The sequence below is a fragment of the Crinia signifera genome, chromosome 6 (genome assembly GCF_055691185.1).
Source record: "Crinia signifera chromosome 6, ASM5569118v1, whole genome shotgun sequence".
NCBI lineage: Eukaryota > Metazoa > Chordata > Amphibia > Anura > Myobatrachidae > Crinia > Crinia signifera.
This window is the reverse complement of record NC_139222.1, coordinates 46586069-46605866: the sequence shown is the minus strand read 5'-3', so window position 1 is coordinate 46605866 and position 19798 is coordinate 46586069. Positions and strand designations below refer to the sequence as shown.

General features: G+C 44.8%; 1 protein-coding gene across 1 annotated transcript in view; it reads left to right on the top strand.

Annotated features, from left to right (window-relative positions):
* SSRP1 (structure specific recognition protein 1) overlaps positions 1 to 19798 on the top strand; it is a 58997-nt gene that overhangs the window by 4226 nt on the left and 34973 nt on the right. The window contains exons 3-4 of the mRNA XM_083146108.1: positions 2748 to 2853; positions 14602 to 14792. Coding sequence (XP_083002234.1) covers positions 2748 to 2853; positions 14602 to 14792 — 297 coding nt within the window. The remainder of the gene's footprint in view (positions 1 to 2747; positions 2854 to 14601; positions 14793 to 19798) is intronic.

Below are 19798 nucleotides of genomic sequence, written 5' to 3'. Positions count from 1 at the left end.
TTTTTAACGCCACCCCACGATCAACGCCAACCCGAAGCGTGGCGAGCGCAGCGAGCCCGCGAGGGGCGGCGGTACGCGTCCTCCGACCTTTTCATGCCCTACTATCCACGTCGGCGTGGTGTGAGAATAGAATAGTGTGGCGAGCGCAGCGAGCCCGAAGCGTGGCGAGCGGACGCGGATACCTTCACAGGTAAGCGCGTCCCCTCGCGGGCTTCACAGGTGTCCGTGGCCACGCGGACACCTGTGAAGCCCGCGAGGGGACGCGTATAACTGTGAAGGTATCCGCGTCCCCTCGCGGGGCTCGCTGCGCTCGCCACGCTTCGGGCTCGGTGGCTCGCTGCGCTCGCCACACTATTCTATTCTCAACTCCACGCCGACGTGGATAGTAGGGCATGAAAAGGTCGTAGGACGCGTACCGCCGCCCCTCGCGGGCTCGCTGCGCTCGCCACGCTTCGGGTTGGCGTGGATCGTGGGGTGGCGTACAAAAATTGGGGGGACATTTAAGGGTTAATTGGGGCTATTTGGGCTCTGTAGCCCATTTAACATTGATTCCTATGGGAAAATCGCGGGCATTGAGGCATTTAACGCTAAAATCGCGGTCAATCAGGCTTTTTAACATTGTTATCTATGGGAAAATCGCGGTAATCGCGGGTACCCGATTTTGATGTACCCGCGATTTACCCGCGATTTACCCGCGATGCCCGCGATTACCGCGATTTTACCCGCGATGCCCGCGATTTCAATCGTGGGCGCCGTTCTAGGTAAAGAGTACCGATTTGTTTTGTGATTATACAGAAGACCTGGTGTGATCAGTGTTTTAGGCAAGTGTCAGGTTTCACGTTTACCAGCTGTTGCAGTAAAGCTGACGATAAGCTAAGCTGTGGTCAAGCAGCTTGAATTTATAGTTCAGTTAGTACAGTTGACTAATGACCGCACACAATACAGTTGAGCTCATCGAGCTGCTTTTCATTCAAGCTAAAAACCCAGTTTGATGTATTTTTGTGGTCCATTTTACTACTTTAACCCCTTCCCGACATTTGACGTACATTTACGTCATGGTCGGGATGTACTTCCCGACACATGACGTAAATGTACGTCATGACTTTAAAGTGTCACCGCGTCTAGAGACGCGGTGACAGAGGGACGATGCCCCCCCCGATCGGCGATCGTTGCAATTGGCTGTTCAAATGTGAACAGCCAATTGCAGCGTTTACTGTGTTATGTATATAATTTTGACTCTGCTGCCCCCTAGTGTCCAAAAAAAATAAAAGAAAGTTGAAATAATGAATGAAACATAAAGTTTACATATGGTCTATGTTAGTTATGAACTATTTTGAGTGGTATGATTATTTGTCTCACAAGCAGAAAATTTAACATTTTGCAAATTGCAAAATGTTCAATTTCTTTACGACATTTTGGTATTTTTCACAAAAAAAAAAAACTGTATCGACCAAAATTTACCACTAACTTAAAGTACAATGTATGTAAAAAACAGTGTATTATCCCTGGTTCTGCGCTCCTTAAGGCTGCCACCAAAGTTATAAGTGAGGAGAATTCCCAACTCCTGAGTACAAAAATATACAAAACGAGATATATAACTTCCAACGGCGCCAAAAGATGAGTGAAGTAAATTGCAAGCACACAAGTGATAAAAGAGGTGATGAATAATGCAGCAATACTTCCTTTCAATCAATAGGGGGTTCTCTTAGATCCTCTCATTCAATCAGGATGCCCCCAGCGGGTAGGATGATTCAATGTATGTGAAAACAGAAAGGCTTATATGGTGAAGCCAGTTTTTAATTACACACACATGAAACAAGACAATACAATGTAAAAAACAATGTTAAAAACAATGGATTCCGAAAGACAGGGATGAAGTGCTAATTACCAGCTGCAGTATCAGAACTGGTGGTTAGTCAGTTCATAAGCTTTAGTGAATCAATAGTCACCAGTCCAAACGCCCGGGTGGTCGGCCTTGGGGGATGCGGCCGGCGGCGCTGCAGGGGGGGTTTGCTGCAGGGATCGGAGATTCTTGCTGCGGTCCCCTGTGATACATTAGGGCGGTGTTTTCAGGGATTTTGCCGCAAATATTATTGGATAAATGCGGCCTTTAGTAACTTAGCTGGGGTTAGCTGTTTTGCCTTACTAAGCATGAAAAACATAGGGCGCCCAAACAAAATAATCCAACTTCACCTTGCACTACAGTCTAGTGTGAGCACATCTTTGAAGTTTATTAGTCAGATAATTTTCTTTTTGTTCTTTGTAAATGTTTAAGGTTATTTATGTGTAGAAATCGAAATAGAGGATTATTGGCTAGCATTTAGTTTGTCATACTTCCTTTTGGATGCTTGGTGAGTATAATATTTCTAAGACAACCCTTCCATTGTAGCTATATTTATAATGCATTCTGAAAGCCATATCCCTCTCGCAAGCTTGGAACAACTAATGTTATAAAATTAGTTGAATTAAAGGGAAAAAAAAGTTGAAAGCTTTCATTTTTTTCTTTAGTTGTTGAAGTGTTCTCTTTGCACAAAATACTTTTGTATATAGTTGTAATTTATAGGTTTTCAGTCTTTCTAAAAGCTTCTCTCATTGGAGAATCCCAAAATTACTCTTGATGACCGCTATCTGCTTTAATTCATCTCATTTATTTGTTGCCTTATCAACTGGTAAAAATGTATGTAAATGAATGACCTAGTGAGACTTCTATTTCAAGTGTATCTGATCACTTATGTTTTTTTGCACAGGAGTATGAGAAGCTGTCTGATTACTTCAAGACTCACTTTCGTGTGGATCTGGTAGAAAAGGACCTCTGTGTGAAAGGATGGAACTGGGGAAGTGTGAGGTTTGGAGGTGTGTTTGATTTGTCACAGCTGTTTATTTTCTCAGAACTGGTCATTTCTATTGCTACTTCATTCTCTTATTAACTGTCACTTTTCTAGCTTACCAGTAGTGTTCATTTTAGCACCTTGCATCTTCAAAACATGTGCAGTTTCTCTCCCCTGCCTGGGGTGTTGCTCTCTTCTGTGGTACTACTAGCGCAGGTTTGGTCTGCATATACCTGTTGAAATACAGACCACAATGTGCTGGAAGCACCACAGCACAGAGCGACAGGCTGGGCATCCCATCTCTGGGGATATTCAAGTGTTTGCGCAACGGTCCCTAGATTTCACCTGGCAGAGCAATTTAAGTGTTGGTCCGTCCGGATGCGCACAGTCACAAGCGCTGACATTACTGTTAAGGGGCGACTCTAACCCCATTTCTAAGCAATTTGATGAGATTGCTTAGAAATGAAGTACAGATCACGTTGTGTGTATAGCGATGACGATGCGTAGTCTTGCGCGTTGCTATTACCCACAGAGATACAGCGTATGCATTGTATCCTGATCACGGGGTTTTGCCTATAAACAAAAGTTAAAACCCAGCTCAGCACACACCACGGGTGCATCACTTATGTGCTGTGATCTGTGCTTAGCATGTCACTCAGCACGGAGGTGGGACTTAAGCGTTCCATCCTTTTAATGAGCTGTAAAAAGACCTGTATAATTTGATAAGATTCAGCTTTTGCTATGCAGTCTTGTAGTTTTATGCACATTTCACAGTGCTTTAAAATTTGGTGCAGATAAGTACTGAGGAAGCATAGTATATGCATGGTTTTTAACTATCTGTGACCATACCAGTTAAGGGTGTGGTATAGGGGTCTGACAGTTGGGATCCCGACAGTCATTAGCCCAACGTCGTGATCCCAATTGGCCGGATTCAGGCAGCATGGTGAGCTCAACAAAGCCCCTTGCGGACAAGCTCCCCATCTATTCCATTCTCCCTCTATGGGGGTCGTGGACCCCCACGAGGGAGAATAGCCGGTGGCCGTCCTCATCTGGCTGTCTGTGTTTTGACAGTCGGGATCCCAACGTCGGGTAAATGACTTTCGGGACCCTGTCTGGCACCCACCAGTTAAATTGTTACAGGGGATATGAATGGGATAAAAAAATTTCAAGTAGATAGAACCTTAATTTTAAGCTAGGTGGTTATACATTTATTGTATTATTATTGTTACATAGAACTTTGTAACATATATTATACATAGTTTGAGGTTTTTGGTAGTCTGCGCACTGCCCTCTCTTGTGCGGTGCTCGCTGCTTCACTGCCCGGTTGACCGTTCCGGGTTGGTTAATGAATTGCAAAAGGTGGGGTTTTTTAGTGTAGCGCTCCGCTCCTTGGGTGTGGGGTGTGCGGCTGATCCCGATTAGAAAGGATGTGCAATGGGTTGGTTTAAAACAATGGTACTTATGTATTATCTGGGCTCCCATGTTAAATGCACCCCATTTTTTCATACCCCTACTATCCAACTACGCATGGAGTTGATTTTATATAGTGTGGCGAGCGCAGCGAGCCACCGTGCCCAAAGCGTGGCGAGCGCAGCGAGCCCCGCGAGGGGACGCGGTCTCATAAGAAAAATGGGAGCCCAGATATTACATAAGTACCAAAACAATTTTACTTCAAATGGTGCAGTCACATAAACAATTTCAAATGAAACATTTGCTGTTGCAGTTATTACAGTCAATTGATATACATGCTGTTACAATTAATGCAGTCAAACAATAACACAATGAGTGTTGCGGGAGTGGGGGAAATATGGGGGTTCGAGGGTTTTCCCTCTGATGCGGATGGGTTCAGGGGGGGGGGGTCACAGTTCAGTTCTGGTGTTCCCACGGCTGCGGCGTCCCGCTGTGCCGTTCCTTAGGCCGACTGTGCTGGTGCCCTGCTGCCGAAGGCTGCCCGTCAGGTGTTTTAGGCTTGGAGGGTGGTGGGGAGTTCTGCCTCCTTGGTGTGAGCGGTGTCCTGGGTCGCTTGGGTAGGGGGGCTGTGGTGGTGGGTCTGGGCGCTCCTTGTGTTCCCTATCCAGCCGGCAGCCAAGGTGTCCGGTGCTAGACCGTATCCCCCGGCCGTCTGTCGCTGTGGGTAGTGGGACGTGGAGCGTCTGACAGGGGCCATTGGCAGGGGGAGCTTTTGAACACTCCTTCCCGTCCAGGTGCCTTGCCTACGGATCCACCAACTCACCTGCTCCCGTTCCCTGCGTCACTTGCTGTTGTCCGTCCTGTTGCGCCGGCTGTATGGTCTCTTGTGCCGCGGCCTTCTTGGTGACGTCACCGCTCCGTGCCAGGCTCTGTCCTTCGTGCGGCAGTCGTCTCCCTGGTTCCTCCGCTTAGTTCTTACTCGCTTGGGTATGGGTTGTGTGGATTGCTGTAGCTTTCCAACGCGTTTCGGCCTTGTGCTGGCCTTCTTCTAGGGAGTTTGCAGTGTGTTCCCTTCCACTTCTATTTGTAGGCAGTGGGCGGGTTCTTGGGCGGGCTGCGTGCTGATTGGTGATGTTGCTGCGTGCCGATTGGTGGTCTGGTTTCCTTTCAAGTTAGGTTGTGGCTGCATGCTGGTAGGTGATACGCTGGGTGCTGAAGTGTTCTTCCTTCAGGTTAGGTTGAGGTTTTTCTGCTTGCTGTTGTGTTCAGTCTCTGTCGCCATGGTTATGCTGGTTCAATGTCGATCTTTTTCAGTGATCCTCTGTTATGGGTATATGGCTGGTGCACTGTCATTCCTTTCTGTGATGTTCTATTATAGGGACAATTGCAGATGTTGACCGATTTGATGTGTTGACATCTAATGAGATGTTGACCTTTGTGATGATTCAGTACACAGTTGCAGGTGTTAGCAGTTTCGATGTGTTGACATATTTTGAGTGCATAGTTGCAGATGTCGATAGAATTGATGCGTTGACATACGATGAGATGTTGACCTTTTTAGTGCTTCAGTGCACAATAGTTGGTGTTGACAGTTTTGACAAGTTTTAGTTGCATAGTTGCAGATGTCGACAGATTCGATGTGTTGACATGCAATGAGATGTTAACCTTTTTGATATTGTAGTGCATAACTGCAGGTGTTGACAGTTTTGATAAGTTGGCCTGCAATTGGATGTTGGTAGTTGTGGTATTTAGGTACGTTTTGTTGACAGTCTTGATACAATGGTATGTCGATGTGTTGACATACAATGGTATGTTTCCAATGGTTGATTCTTGTTTGTTGATTGGGTGGGGGTGGATTCTTTGTTCAGTTGGGAGGGGGGGGGGGGGGGTTCGGGGGTTTGTAGGGTGGGATTTTGTTTATTGGTTCAAAGATCACAGATGTGGTAGTTGTTGCGGATCATGTTGCTTACTACTTTTTCCCGACTATGGATTTTATTTCATTGTCCAGATTTAGTCCTCGAGGACTAAATCTGGACAATGAAATAAAATCCATAGTCGGGAAAAAGAAGTAAGCAACATGATCCGCAACACCTACCACATCCGTGATCTTTGAACCAATAAACAAAATAATAAAAAATCCCACCCTACAAACCCCCGAAACCCCCCCCCCCCCCTCCCAACTGAACAAAGAATCCACCCCCACCCAATCAACAAACAAGAATCAACCATTGGAAACATACCTTTGTATGTCAACACATCGACATACCATTGTATCAAGACTGTCAACAAAACGTACCTAAATACCACAACTACCAACATCCAATTGCAGGCCAACTTAACAAAACTGTCAACACCTGCAGGTATGCACTACAATATCAAAAAGGTTAACCTCTCATCGAATGTCAACACATCAAATCTGTCGACATCTGCAAATATGCAACTAATACTTGTCAACACATCAAAACTGTCAACACCAACTATTGTGCACTGAAGCACTAAAAAGGTCAACATCTCATCGTATGTCAACGCATCAATTCTATCGACATCTGCAACTATGCACTCAAAATATGTCAACACATCGAAACTGCTAACACCTGCAACTGTGTACTGAATCATCACAAAGGTCAACATCTCATTAGATGTCAACACATCAAATCGGTCAACATCTGCAATTGTCCCTATATAGAACATCACAGAAAGGAATGACAGTGCAACAGCCATATACCCATAACAGAGGATCACTGAAAAAGATCGACATTGAACCAGCGTAACCATGGCGACATAGAGACTGAACACAACAGCAAGCAGAAAAACCTCAACCTAACCTGAAGGAAGAACACTTCAGCACCCAGCGTATCACCTACCAGCATGCAGCCACAACCTAACTTGAAAGGAAACCAGACCACCAATCGGCACGCAGCAACATCACCAATCAACACGCAGCCCGCCCAAAAACCCGCCCACTGCCTACAAATAGGAGTGGAAGGGAACACACTGCAAACTCCCTAGAAGAAGGCCAGCACAAGGCCGAAGCGCGTTGGAAAGCTACAGCAATCCACACAACCCATACCCAAGCGAGTAAGAACTAAGCGGAGGAACCAGGGAGACGACTGCCGCACGAAGGACAGAGCCGGCCACGGAGCGGTGACGTCACCAAGAAGGCCGCGGCACAAGAGACCATACAGCCGGCGCAACAGGACGGACAACAGCAAGCGACGCAGGGAACGGGAGCAGGTGAGTTGGTGGATCCGTAGGCAAGGCACCGGGGCGGGAAGGAGTGTTCAAAAGCTCCCCCTGCCAACGGCCCCTGTCAGACGCTCCACGTCCCACTACCCACAGCGACAGAAGGCCGGGGGATACGGTCTAGCACTGGACACCTTGGCTGCCGGCTGGATAGGGAACACAAGGAGCGCCCAGACCCACCACCACAGCCCCCCTACCCAAGCAACCCAGGACACCGCTCACGCCAAGGAGACAGAACTCCCCACCACCCTCCAAGCCTAAAACACCTGACGGGCAGCCTTCGGCAGCAGGGCACCAGCACAGTCGGCCTAAGGGACGCCGCAGCCGTGGGAACACCAGAACTGAACTGTGACAACCCCCCCCCCTGAACCCATCCGCATCAGAGGGAAAACCCTCGAACCCCCATATTCCCCCCCCCCCACTCCCGCAACACTCATTGGGCGGTATTCAATGTGAATACCGGCGAGGTGCATCGAATCCTGTTTAGGATTCGCTGCACATTCGCCACGTTCCGGAGCCTCGCCGGCTCCGGTATTCAACGAGTCAGGGGCTCGCTGCCCCTGACCGGCGAATATGAGCTCCTGTGGCGAACGCCGCAGGGAGCCTGAGGACAATGGCAGGCAGAGATGGAAGTCTCCCTGCCTGCCCCAGTAAGTTTGTGGGGGGGAAGTGGGCTCCCCGGGTGCCAGGCAGCACAGGCTGCCCCCCGGGAGTGCCAGCAGGGGACCGGGTATATTCACTACACTCGATCGTGCATATGTAACGATCGGGTGCAGTGAATATATGAATATCTAATGAGCGGCTCCGGCTGGCTGCTGTGTAAAAAAAAAAGAAAAAGTGTGTATATATATATATATATATATATATATATATATATATATATATATATATATATATATATATATATATATATATATATACTTTTTAAATTTAATATATATTCATGTGCTTACAGCACATGAATAACAATAGGACACCAAATGTAAAAGACAAAACACTTTATTTTAAAAGTTCACATTCCACTTCACCATAAAAAGATAGCGATTGCTACTCGGTGAATCATGGCGAAAAAAACCTTAAAATGTATTCGCCATCTGGTCATTGAATAGGGTGATTCACCGTTTTTGTCAAAAATTCGCCTTACAGCACAAAATCGCCATAAAAACCTGGCGAATCAGCTTCATTGAATACGGCCCATTGTGTTATTGTTTGACTGCATTAATTGTAACAGCATGTATATCAATTGACTGTAATAATTGCAACAGCAAATGTTTCATTTGAAATTAATTGTTTATGTGACTGCACCATTTGAAGTAAAATTGTTTTAAACCAACCCATTGCACATCCTTTCTAATCGGGATCAGCCGCACACCCCACACCCAAGGAGCGGAGCGCTACACTAAAAAAAAAACCCTTTTGCAATATATTATACATACACTAGTGTTCATTCTAGCACCCGCCATCTTTGAAAACCCATGCAGTTCCTCTTCCCTGCCTGGAGTGCCTCTGCCTGCTGTGGTGTTTCTAGCATAGGTCTTGTTTGCATATCTGTGCTGATATACAGACCACACTGTGCTAAAAGCACTACAGCAGACAGCAACACCCCAGGAAGGGAAGAGGAACTGCATGGGGTTTCAAAGTTGGCGAGTGCTAGAATGAACATTACATACACTGACACCTACATCCCAGATTACCTGCCTAATAAGACGGGCTGTAACAGTTCTCCAGTTTCCGAAGTCATGTTTTTATATTTTACCACCAACGATGATAATGGAAAGTATGTCTTGCATATAGTTACATAGTAGTTAAACCTGAATAAAGATTTGCGTCCATCTAGTTCAACCTTGGTGTTGGCGAGTATGATCTATTAGCTTCATCCCTTGTTATACGTAGTGTATATTAATATATTTAAGGACAGATTATGATTATTGCTTGTACCCTTGGATATTTTTAACCAATAGATATTTGTCCAACCTTATTTTAAACATATTGTTTCTGCTGACACCACCTCACCAGGAAGAGAGTTCCATAGTTTGGCTGCCCTTACTGTAAAAAAAAAATTCTTCTAAGGGAACAAAATCTTCTTTCCTTTAATCTAAACTCACGTCCTCGTGTCCTAGAGTCCTTTATTACAGTAAAAAGGGCAACTGACAGTTCCTTTTATTGGCCCCTGATATATTTGTACATGTTAAGTATGTCCCACTTAAACGTGTCTTATCTAGCATAAACAATCCCAAATTGTTCAATCTGTCTTCATAGCTGATGCCCCTTTCCCACTGCAGCCTTAAAACGGTATATTGCCGATTTTTGAGGGCAAAATACCGTTTAAGGCTGCAGTGGGAAAGCGCCAGAGTTGAAATACCGTTTAAAGTTAAACGGTATTTCAACCCGTTTTCAAAGCAGTGTTTTAAACGGTAATCTACCGTTTAAGAGGCAATGGGAATGCATCTTAAACGGTATTCTTAATGTAAACAGGCTACAATTCAAGCGATTGGTTGTTGCCTGTGTTGTGACACTCCCCACAACCCTGAAAAGCCCATTAAAGTCACAGGCACTCATTTGTGCTGTAAAAACGTTTTGAAGAGCTAAAACGTTTTACCTGCAATGGGAATGGTACTTAAATGGCATTTAAAACTGTAATCTGCTGCAGTGGGAATGCTTAATACCGTTTAAGATTACCTGTAACTTAAAACGGGTCTGCAGTGGGAAAGCAGCATCATTCTCCATTCCCTTGTATTAGCTATGTCGCTCTTCTTTGGATTTGTTCCAGTTCTATTATGTCATTTTTATAGTGCGGGGGCCCAGAATTGTACTCCATATTTTAGATGTGGTCTAACCAATGCTTGTTTTTAAGATCTTTTCAAATTTCCTGTTTTTCATTTTATACATTGGCAGCATAGTTGATTTTTTTTTTTTCAGTTTCTTTAGTGTTAGGGCAAAAATATTTCCTTTAACATGCTATTAGTCTTGCAACTGAGTAATGGCAATCTCAAGACTTTCATATTTCACATGGATCAATTCCTCTGCTATTCCCATGAGACTCCTTTTTGGAGAACAGATTGTAGTCATATATACGCATATTCCCTAGTCAGAAAAAAAGCATTAAATAGAAATATCACTAGGCAGCCTTCTCATATGATACAATTTGCAGGATGTGGAATATTCCTGGTATAGATACCATCTCTGGAAGTAGGTGTTGTCTCTGTGTAAACCCATCCCCTCCTGATATATGAACAAGAAAAATAATATATACAGCGCTTCGGTTTTTACTGATAACAAGTTGCAATAATGTAATGCATAATAAAAAATGAATTATAAATACAATTATGCACAAATGACATAAATGAACATAAAAAACACGTGGGATCAATAAAATATTGAGAATTCTCAGGAAATAGTTATTACTCCAATAAATTATGACCTTTGGGTATTGTAATGTATCACAATAAATTAGAGCAATAGTTACCAGACTGGTAGTGTCTCTTTTGTAGCACAATATTGGATGGTGTTTTTTAGTCCAAGTGCAAGGATGGAAAGGTGATTGTCCAGTAGAGGATCCTATTTACTTAAATGCAGATGGCTTACGAAAGTATGCAATCACTGTTGGTAATTATACCTTCCTTTGCGACTACTTGAAGAAAACAGAGACTTTGGTGGTCCTCTTGTTTAGGTATTAAACTGGTCCGGATTGGTGAGATGGGGCAGTCTGGAACTAAAGGTGTGCTCAAAAACGGCTCAATGCGTTTTAACATGTAACTATGTCTTCTTCAGGAGCTGATGCTAGTCTGTAATATCGCTCTTCTGCTTAGCTTACCAGTTCATAGTAGGCATTAGTCAAGGTGGCCCTGTACTGTCAAATAAATAAAAATTGGTGTCAGATATTTGGTCTGTTTTATATCCAGTTGCAAAGTATCACGTGGGACATGCTGTATAATTTTCCATGCCTAACAGACCAATAGTTAGTGTTTAAATGAGACCAGAAGTTGTCCACTAATTGAAACCAATCAGCTGATATTGCATAAATGCATTGTTAGCAATACTTGTCAGTGCTCTGCCATAGGGCCTGGTTCAGTCATGAAAGCTCTTCTGCACATTTACAGATGACTGCGAGTGTATAGTCGCTGCCCAGACAGAGAGAAAACTTGCCCCATGCATATTGACCAAAATGTTATCAAAAATGTACGCATATCCGTACACGAACCATGATGGTTTTTCTCACTGGTTGAGTCCAAAGCTGACGTCACAGGCCCACCCTCAAAACGCCTGCAGACACTCCCTGAAACCCCCCCCCCCCCCCCCCCCCCATACGTCAGCTTCCTGTCAGCCCATTTCACAGTGGATTACGAATCGATATTCTCTCTATTTGTGTTGCTATTTTGGCTTGTGCATGCTCGATCATTCGATAATCGAATTGATTGCAAAATTCCGCAATAACTATTAACTCTGAATCATGCCCAATGTTACAACTACCTAAACAAATTGTAGTTCATAACCTCAAATTAAGATTCAAGATGTTCACAGAATTAAAATGAGATGTGTCTAACTTTTTTTTTTTCCCCCTCAGATATGGTCCTCTTGGAATACATTTTGTGTTTACCTTTTATTTATTATCAGTTTCTTATATAGCGCATACATGTGCCTTCTGTTTGACGCAACCTGTTCTTAATCACCCATGTGTACCTTTTTTTTTTTTTTTCCCGCCTTTTATATTTATCCTATTGTGGCACTTTATTTTTCTGTGCTATTATCCAAATCAAAATTTTTTGTCACATACAAATCATACATAGTACAAAATGTAGTGAAATGCTTATTATACAACTGTCCTACATTACGATAAGTAGATCGGCTGAGGAAGAGTGTAGAGAGAATGTGTCAGGTAGGTCTAGAAAGAATGTAAGTAAGTCCCGGTATTAGGAGGTCTGGTTGAGGGCTCTAATGGCCTGCGGGAAGAAGCCCCTTCTCATTCGCTCTGTATTTGCCTTTAATGAGCGGTAGCGTTTCCTCGAACGCAACGGAGAATAGTCCATTGTTGGATGGCTGAGGTCCTTCATTATCTTCCTGGCTTTGGTCCAGCATGGCTTGCTCTATATAGTGTCCAGGTCAGGAAGCTCGATACGGGTGGTACGCTCTGCCGATCCCACAACCCTCTGGAGAGCTTGTCTGTCCTTTTTGGTGCTGTTGCCAAACCAGGCCGTGATATTTCCTAGAGAAACAATGTAGCTTTCTAGATTAACCTGGCGCTTGATCGCTGCCCTGGGTCACTATTGGATTGTATGTGTCACCCAACATACACAAACAGATCAAACAGGAAAAAAAGGGGTACCAACAGTATCCTTGGGCGCTGATCTTAAAATGGGATCTTGATGGGAGAGTACCCAAAATATAGAAACAAAGAAAAAACCACAATAGTGTATTATCAAAGAGTAAGTGCAGTATATTCAGACGGTTCCCAGAAAAAGGTTATTGAGGGGACTCGTACCCTGGATGTTGGTCTACTGTTTAGGCAGACCAATCTGAGCTTTGGGGGGGAGCGGTTTTGCACCGTCTGATCTCAATTCCTCCAATCCCGATATTCATATAGAGAGAGAAAAAACTGACATGGTGTAATATCGTTTAAACCTTTCAACACAGGTAAATATCGATAGATGTGCAAAACCGTACCGTGTTTTTAGGTCTACTGTTTTAAGGCAGACCACTTAGGCTTTGGGGGGAGCGGTTCTCACATCAACCGATATTCCAGAAATTCCATATCCAATTTGCATATAAAAGATGAGAATAGCGGATATAGTATAGTACCGCTTTATTCACAACATATAAAATAACAACAGTGGGGATCCAAAACAACTGACTCTGACCAAATATATTTGTCCACCCAAGCAGACAAAAAAGGCAGATGGTATTTATCAGGCGTCCCTGCAGCCTTCAAGGTGGTAGTCCAGTGTGATGTCCCCTCCTGCTCCACGGCCAACGCGTTTCTATACCACAATGGTCTCTTTTTCAAGGCATGTGGAGCATAGGTTCCGTGCACATATTTATACCCCATTCCGGGGGAGCCTAATACCAGACATAGAGTTACCTAACATCTAATATGTCCCCTCCCAATTCCAAATCCCGGATTTCACCTCCTTTGTTTACATTGCGCGATTCATTCACAGCTGATCGTCAATCTTTTGTCAGGATACTCTCAATGGTGCAGGAATAGAAATTCTTTAGTACTCTTGAGGATATGCCCTTTGTGAAATGCCCCAAAGAAAGCTTATGGAGTGTTTTACCTAGGTAAAGTAAGGGGAAGAGCTTTGTAGTGGCACACATGGTCACTGGTGGGTGTGGATCTATTACCTCCTGGGACGTGAGGGGTACTCTAGGGGATCTATTGACACTAGTGTAGTTAGGCTATTATTGCGACATGCATGGTGGGTGTGCAAGCCGCCTTTTTTTTGCAGTCAATAGATTTTAAAAATGTTCTAAATTTATCCAATAAGAAAGTTAATTATGTCAATGCTATCAAATATCATAAACCCTTTTTTAGGGGCAGTACGAGTAGTGTCATGGTTAGCGTTACTGCCTCACAGCACTGAGGTCCTGGGTTCAATTCCCATCATGGCCCTAACTGCAGAGGTTGTATATTCCCCCCCATGCTTGCGTGGGTTTCCTCTGGGTACTCCGGTTTCCTCCCACAATCCAAAAATATTCTGGTAGGCAAATTGGCTCCTAACAAATTAAACCTAGAATGTCTGTGTGTGCGCACATGTGGTAGAGAATATAGATTGTAAGATCCAATGGGGCAGGGACTGATGTGAATGTTCAAATATTCTCTTTAAAGCACTGCAGAATGTGTACGCCATGGGTCCTCAAACTGCGGCCCTCCAGATGTTGTGAAACTACAAATCCCAGCATGCCTTGCCACAGTTTTAACACTCCCTTATACCAAAACTGTGGCAAGGCATGCTGGGATTTGTAGTTTCACAACATCTGGAATGCCGCAGTTTGAGGACCCATGGTGTACGCTATATAAGAAACTGGTTATAAAATATTAATATAGTTATTTCATTGAAAATTAAGTAATTGTATTAGACCTTTTGGTTTATGTTCACATGCCTCATCTTGCTTTACTTTTTAGGACAGTTGCTGTCTTTCGATTTGGGAGATCAGCCAGCATTTGAGCTCCCGCTCAGTAATGTTTCTCAGTGTACCACTGGAAAGAATGAAGTAACGCTGGAATTCCACCAGAATGATGATTCTGAGGTATCTCTGATGGAAATACGCTTCTATGTCCCTCCAACACAGGATGATGGAGGAGATGCAGTAGAGGTAATACATTTTTTATGGTTGATGTTATTCATGGACATAATGTCTCACTAATGAAAACTTTACCATCTTTGTGTCACAGTGACATCACTGGGAAAGTGCAGTGCAGCCGTCTCTGCACATCAAAACAGCCTTTCGTTCCTTTCATCCACAAGGGGAAAGCAAAGGGACAATAATGATTGTTTGGGATGTTTAATACTGGTTTAGTACACAAAGTGGAAGTTTCTTATTTTATATATATATATATATATATATATATATATATATATATATATATATATATATATATTATACATATACACTGAAATCCCTTTTGGCTTGTAGAGGAGCCTTGGAGAAAAAGAGCGGCACTCACGGATTTGTAGATATAGATATTTATATCATAATTGTGCGATACATCATTGGGCGGTATTCAATGTGAATACCTGCGAGGTGCAGCGAATCCTTTTTAGGATTCGCTGCACATTCGCCACGTTCCAGCCAGCGGGCTCCGGTATTCAACGTGTCAGGGGCTCGCTGCCCCTGACAGGCGAATATGAGCTCGTGCGGCGATTGCCGCAGGGAGCCTGAGGACGGTGCCAGGCAGAGAGATGGTAGTCTCTCTGCCTGCCCCTGAACGTTTGTGGGGGGCAGGTGGGCTCCCCGGGTGCCAGGCAGCACAGGCTGCCCCCCGGGGGTGCCAGCAGGGGAGCGTATATTCACTACACACGATCGTAACAATCGAGTGCAGTGTATATATGAATATGTAATGAGCGGCTCGGCTCCGGCGCCCCCTACTGGCTGCTGTGTAAAAAAAAAAAAAAATTAAATATATATTCATGTGCTTACAGCACATGAATAAAAATAGCATGCCCCTCCTCAGAATAAAATTCCTGATTTTTAGACACCAAATGTAAAAAACAAAACACTTTATTTTAAAAGTTCACATTCCACTTCTCCATAAAAAGATAGCGATTGCTACTCGGTGAATCATGGCGAAAAAAACCTTCAAATGTATTCGCCATGTGGTCATTGAATAGGGTGATTCACCGTTTTTGTCAAAAATTCGCCAAACAGCACAAATTCGCCATAAAAAGGCATCCCCCACCAGCACTACCAGCACTTTAGGTCTCTCCTGATGAAAAGGCATCCTGCCTTGAAACGTCGCTAGAATGAGACTATGATGTATCGCACAATTATGATATAAATATCTATATCTACAAATCCGTGAGTGCCGCTCTTTTTCTCCAAGGCTCCTCTACAAGCCAAAAGGGATTTCAGTGTGTACCAATGCCAGTGAAGGCACCACGGTAATATACATCGTTTGTCCGGAGTGCCGAGCGTATGCCAGTATATATATATATTTCCAATTAGCCAGCACCCTCCTTATGGGTAAAATTCCACAGCTACCGCGGTGCACAAGTCCGATATATTCATACAGACCAGTCCAAGAAGGCGGCACCCATTGGTTTTAGCAGCAAAAAGTCAATATATATATAATATAATATAATATAATATATATATATATATATATATATATATATATATATATATATATATATATATATATATATATATATATATATATATATATATATAGACATTGTAGGGACTCTGCACACACTAAATTAACTGATAATAAATAGTGGAGATTTGGTTCATGAATTGATCAATGCATTTAAGCCTGCAGCCCCCATCAAGGGACCCCACCTTTCTGCAGGTCCTAGCACTATCGCTCAATATGGCTACAATACACATAGCTATCACATCAATGTTTGAATCCAGGCATGCTATCTGGTCTAAAGCTCCCAGCAGACTGTGCTTTTATAGGTGAGCAGTTACCAACACACCTGTCACCCCAAAACTAGGAAAGGTGAGTGCCGATGTTTAGTGTATGTGTATGTATGTATGTATATATATATATATATATATATATATATATATATATATATATATATATATACACACACACACACTCTCTCCAGGTTTTTGCTGGATGGAGAGCACCTTTCCTGAGACCAGAAAAATTCCCTGCTTGTCCCCTTTCAGACATAAGTCAGGTCTGCCATGACGTTGTAGAAGCTAGGGTTACCAGGCTGCGCTCACACATACGTCGCGTCACCCACCCACCCATATTCCAGCAGCTGCTCTGTACCTTGAAAGCTGTGTTGTTTCCCTACAGCATTGAGCACAGACAACCACCCATGCAGCTCAAATAGTTTATCAGAGACTTCTAGTGCCACCCAGGAGTAAAATCCTAGGTCACACCATTCACCCTTAAACTAGGTTGTCTGCTCTGGGTCAGAGTACTGGGAAAAACCCGTGGCCAATAGCAGGGGTGCTGACCAGGAAATGTAAGAGTCCCAGGTAGTTTGGTGGAGCCGTGGCATAAACCCGGGATTCTTGTTATATCTGAAAGAGTTTCAAGTGACATCAGATACGCATGTCCTTTATAAACCGAATAAGCTCATCACATTTTGTGTATCATTGTACAACAAATACAAATGCTGATATAGTGCTGGTTCTACTAGGGCCATTTTCGATGTTTTTAGTATACCTCCTGGTAAGTTGGTGGTCGTTATAAATTGTGATAATGTGTGAACCAGTATTTGCAACAGTCATTGTTTACAATTTTGTCCACACTTTGCAGAGGTGTTATGTATTTGTATCTTCTATTTTCAAATGTTAGGCCTGGTACACACCAGAATGATCCTGATTGTTAGTAGATCGTTAGCAGATTGTGTGATGGTCGCACGATCTGTTGGAGCACACAATCTGCTAACGATCTGCATCCAATCTGATCCCAATCCGATCTGAGTCTGTATCCAGTTGAATGGATCTTTTACAGATCCTACCTGCAGCAGGTAGGATCTGTAAAACGACCAAACGACAGCGGGGACGCGGATCAGAATTGGACCTAAACATGCCCAATCTACATACAATCTGCATCCAATCGGTCGGAATCGGATACATATTAATGGAATTGAGCCCTAATCGTTCTGGTGTGTTACCCCCCCCTAACATTTCCGCAGTTTATGTACGAATAGAATGACGTGGCTTACAGCAGTGTGCTTGTAGAACTTTCAATATTTTGTAACCAGTTTTTTTCATAATCCTTTGAGCCTACTTAAAAGCTTGTTTTGAGGGGACGGGCGAAAAGACGTGAGTTTGGAGAGCTCCTGCAGAGGGTCTCCTAAAACACCATAATCCCCCACCTCTGCACCCTATACCAGCCCCCTAAAGGGCGCTCAACTGACCTGCGGCCGGAGGGTAAGTGCTGCGGAGCCGGGGTGCACTTTTGAGTGCGCCTGCGGGTTGCGGCCTACCCGCCGAGTCAGAGCCGGGACCTCGATTTGGGCGCTCGCCCGCCGCGATCATCTGGCGGGTTAGAGCTGCCCCAACACGCTGCAGCAGAGAGCCCCTTCATAGCGGAGAACTCCCGCTGACGACGCCGCTCGCCGGGGAGAGCCTGTAGGGCCTCCATCCGGGCTGCGGCCTACACGCCATAGGAGCCGGGGACTAAATTTGAGAGCCCCCGCCGGCCGGACTCAGTGACGCAGCTAGACTGCACAGCCCAGCGGCCAGAAGAGGGGGAACTGAAGCCCAACCTGCCTGTCTGGCAGGGGGTGACTGCCCCACAGGAAAACAGCACCTCTCCATCCCCAGGACAAAAGGAGGGACAGGTGAGGGACACTGCTGGCTGTGAGCCCCTCTCAGGGACAGCAACCATTTTAGGAGCATCCTATATTATAGTGGGTGCCTTTCTCCCCCCCCCTGAGGAAACTCTACGTGCTGTGTGTGTCCAGCCCCTATATATACCAACCCTGCTGTGGTGAGACTCCCACTTGCCTGATCACAATGCCCAAACACCCTATGCATTAACAGGCCCCTCCACACCCTGCGGTCTGAGAGCTTATACTGATCATATGAGCCGGGGTGAGATGACTCCACAGTAAATAACAGTGTTTGTATAATATTTCAGTCAGACCCCTCACGCCTATAGTGCGTCATATCCCAGTGTCATTTACAGTATTTCACTTTTGTCACTATGCCTTCACGGAGAAGCAAAGTACCCAAAATTGTGTCGCAGGTGCCTTTCTTCAAACCATCACCCAAACCCTCTGCCACCAGAAGCACACAATCCTCAACCTCAGGTTCGACCCCGCCGAGCGTGACCTCCCCAGTTACGCCCCCCCAGGCGGGACCCTCAATCCGCATGGAAGTAGCGGATGATGAGGCGCTGACAGTAGGCACGCTAAAAATGTTGCTGACACAAGTTAAGGACGATGTCACGGCAGAAATCCGTACGTCGCTACAGTCGTGTCAGCGCTCCATAGATGAACTGGGGGAGCGCACAGATGCCCTAGAATCTAAAATGGGAGAAGTAGTTGGCTCTCATAATGTGTTGGTCGAGTCACATGCCGCACTGGAGGGTGAGGTTGCAGCCTTAAAGGTTAAGCTGGCGGACATGGAGGATCGGTCACGCAGAAATAACCTTAAAATGAGGGGCATCCCTGATAACATCTCTAACAGTAGCCTGCATGACTTTGTGATAACCATCTTTAAAAAACTTCTGCCCTCGGCCTCATCCTCTGATCTGCTCCTGGACCGGATACATAGAATCCCGAAGTCGAGGAACGCACCTGATGGCGTTCCCAGAGATGTCCTTATGAGGGTACACTTCTTCCACATCAAAGAAGCGCTACTGAAGGCCGCCAGACCCACTTCTGACACTGCGGAGGCACTGGAATCATATCAGCTGTTCGGTGACCTGTCTCAGGCGACTCTCGCCAAACGGCGATCTCTGCAACCTGTTACCACAGCTCTCAGGAAGGCAAATATACTCTACCGCTGGGGCTTCCCGACTCGCCTTTTGATCATGCGTGAGGGGTCGACTATCTCCATTTCTTCGGTTGATGAAGGTATGAAACTTCTGCACAAATGGAATCTATCTGGTTCCCACCCGGTCGCTTCTCCTGACCGACGACTTCAGCGGGACTGGTCGGAGGCGGAGTAGCGACCCACCAACA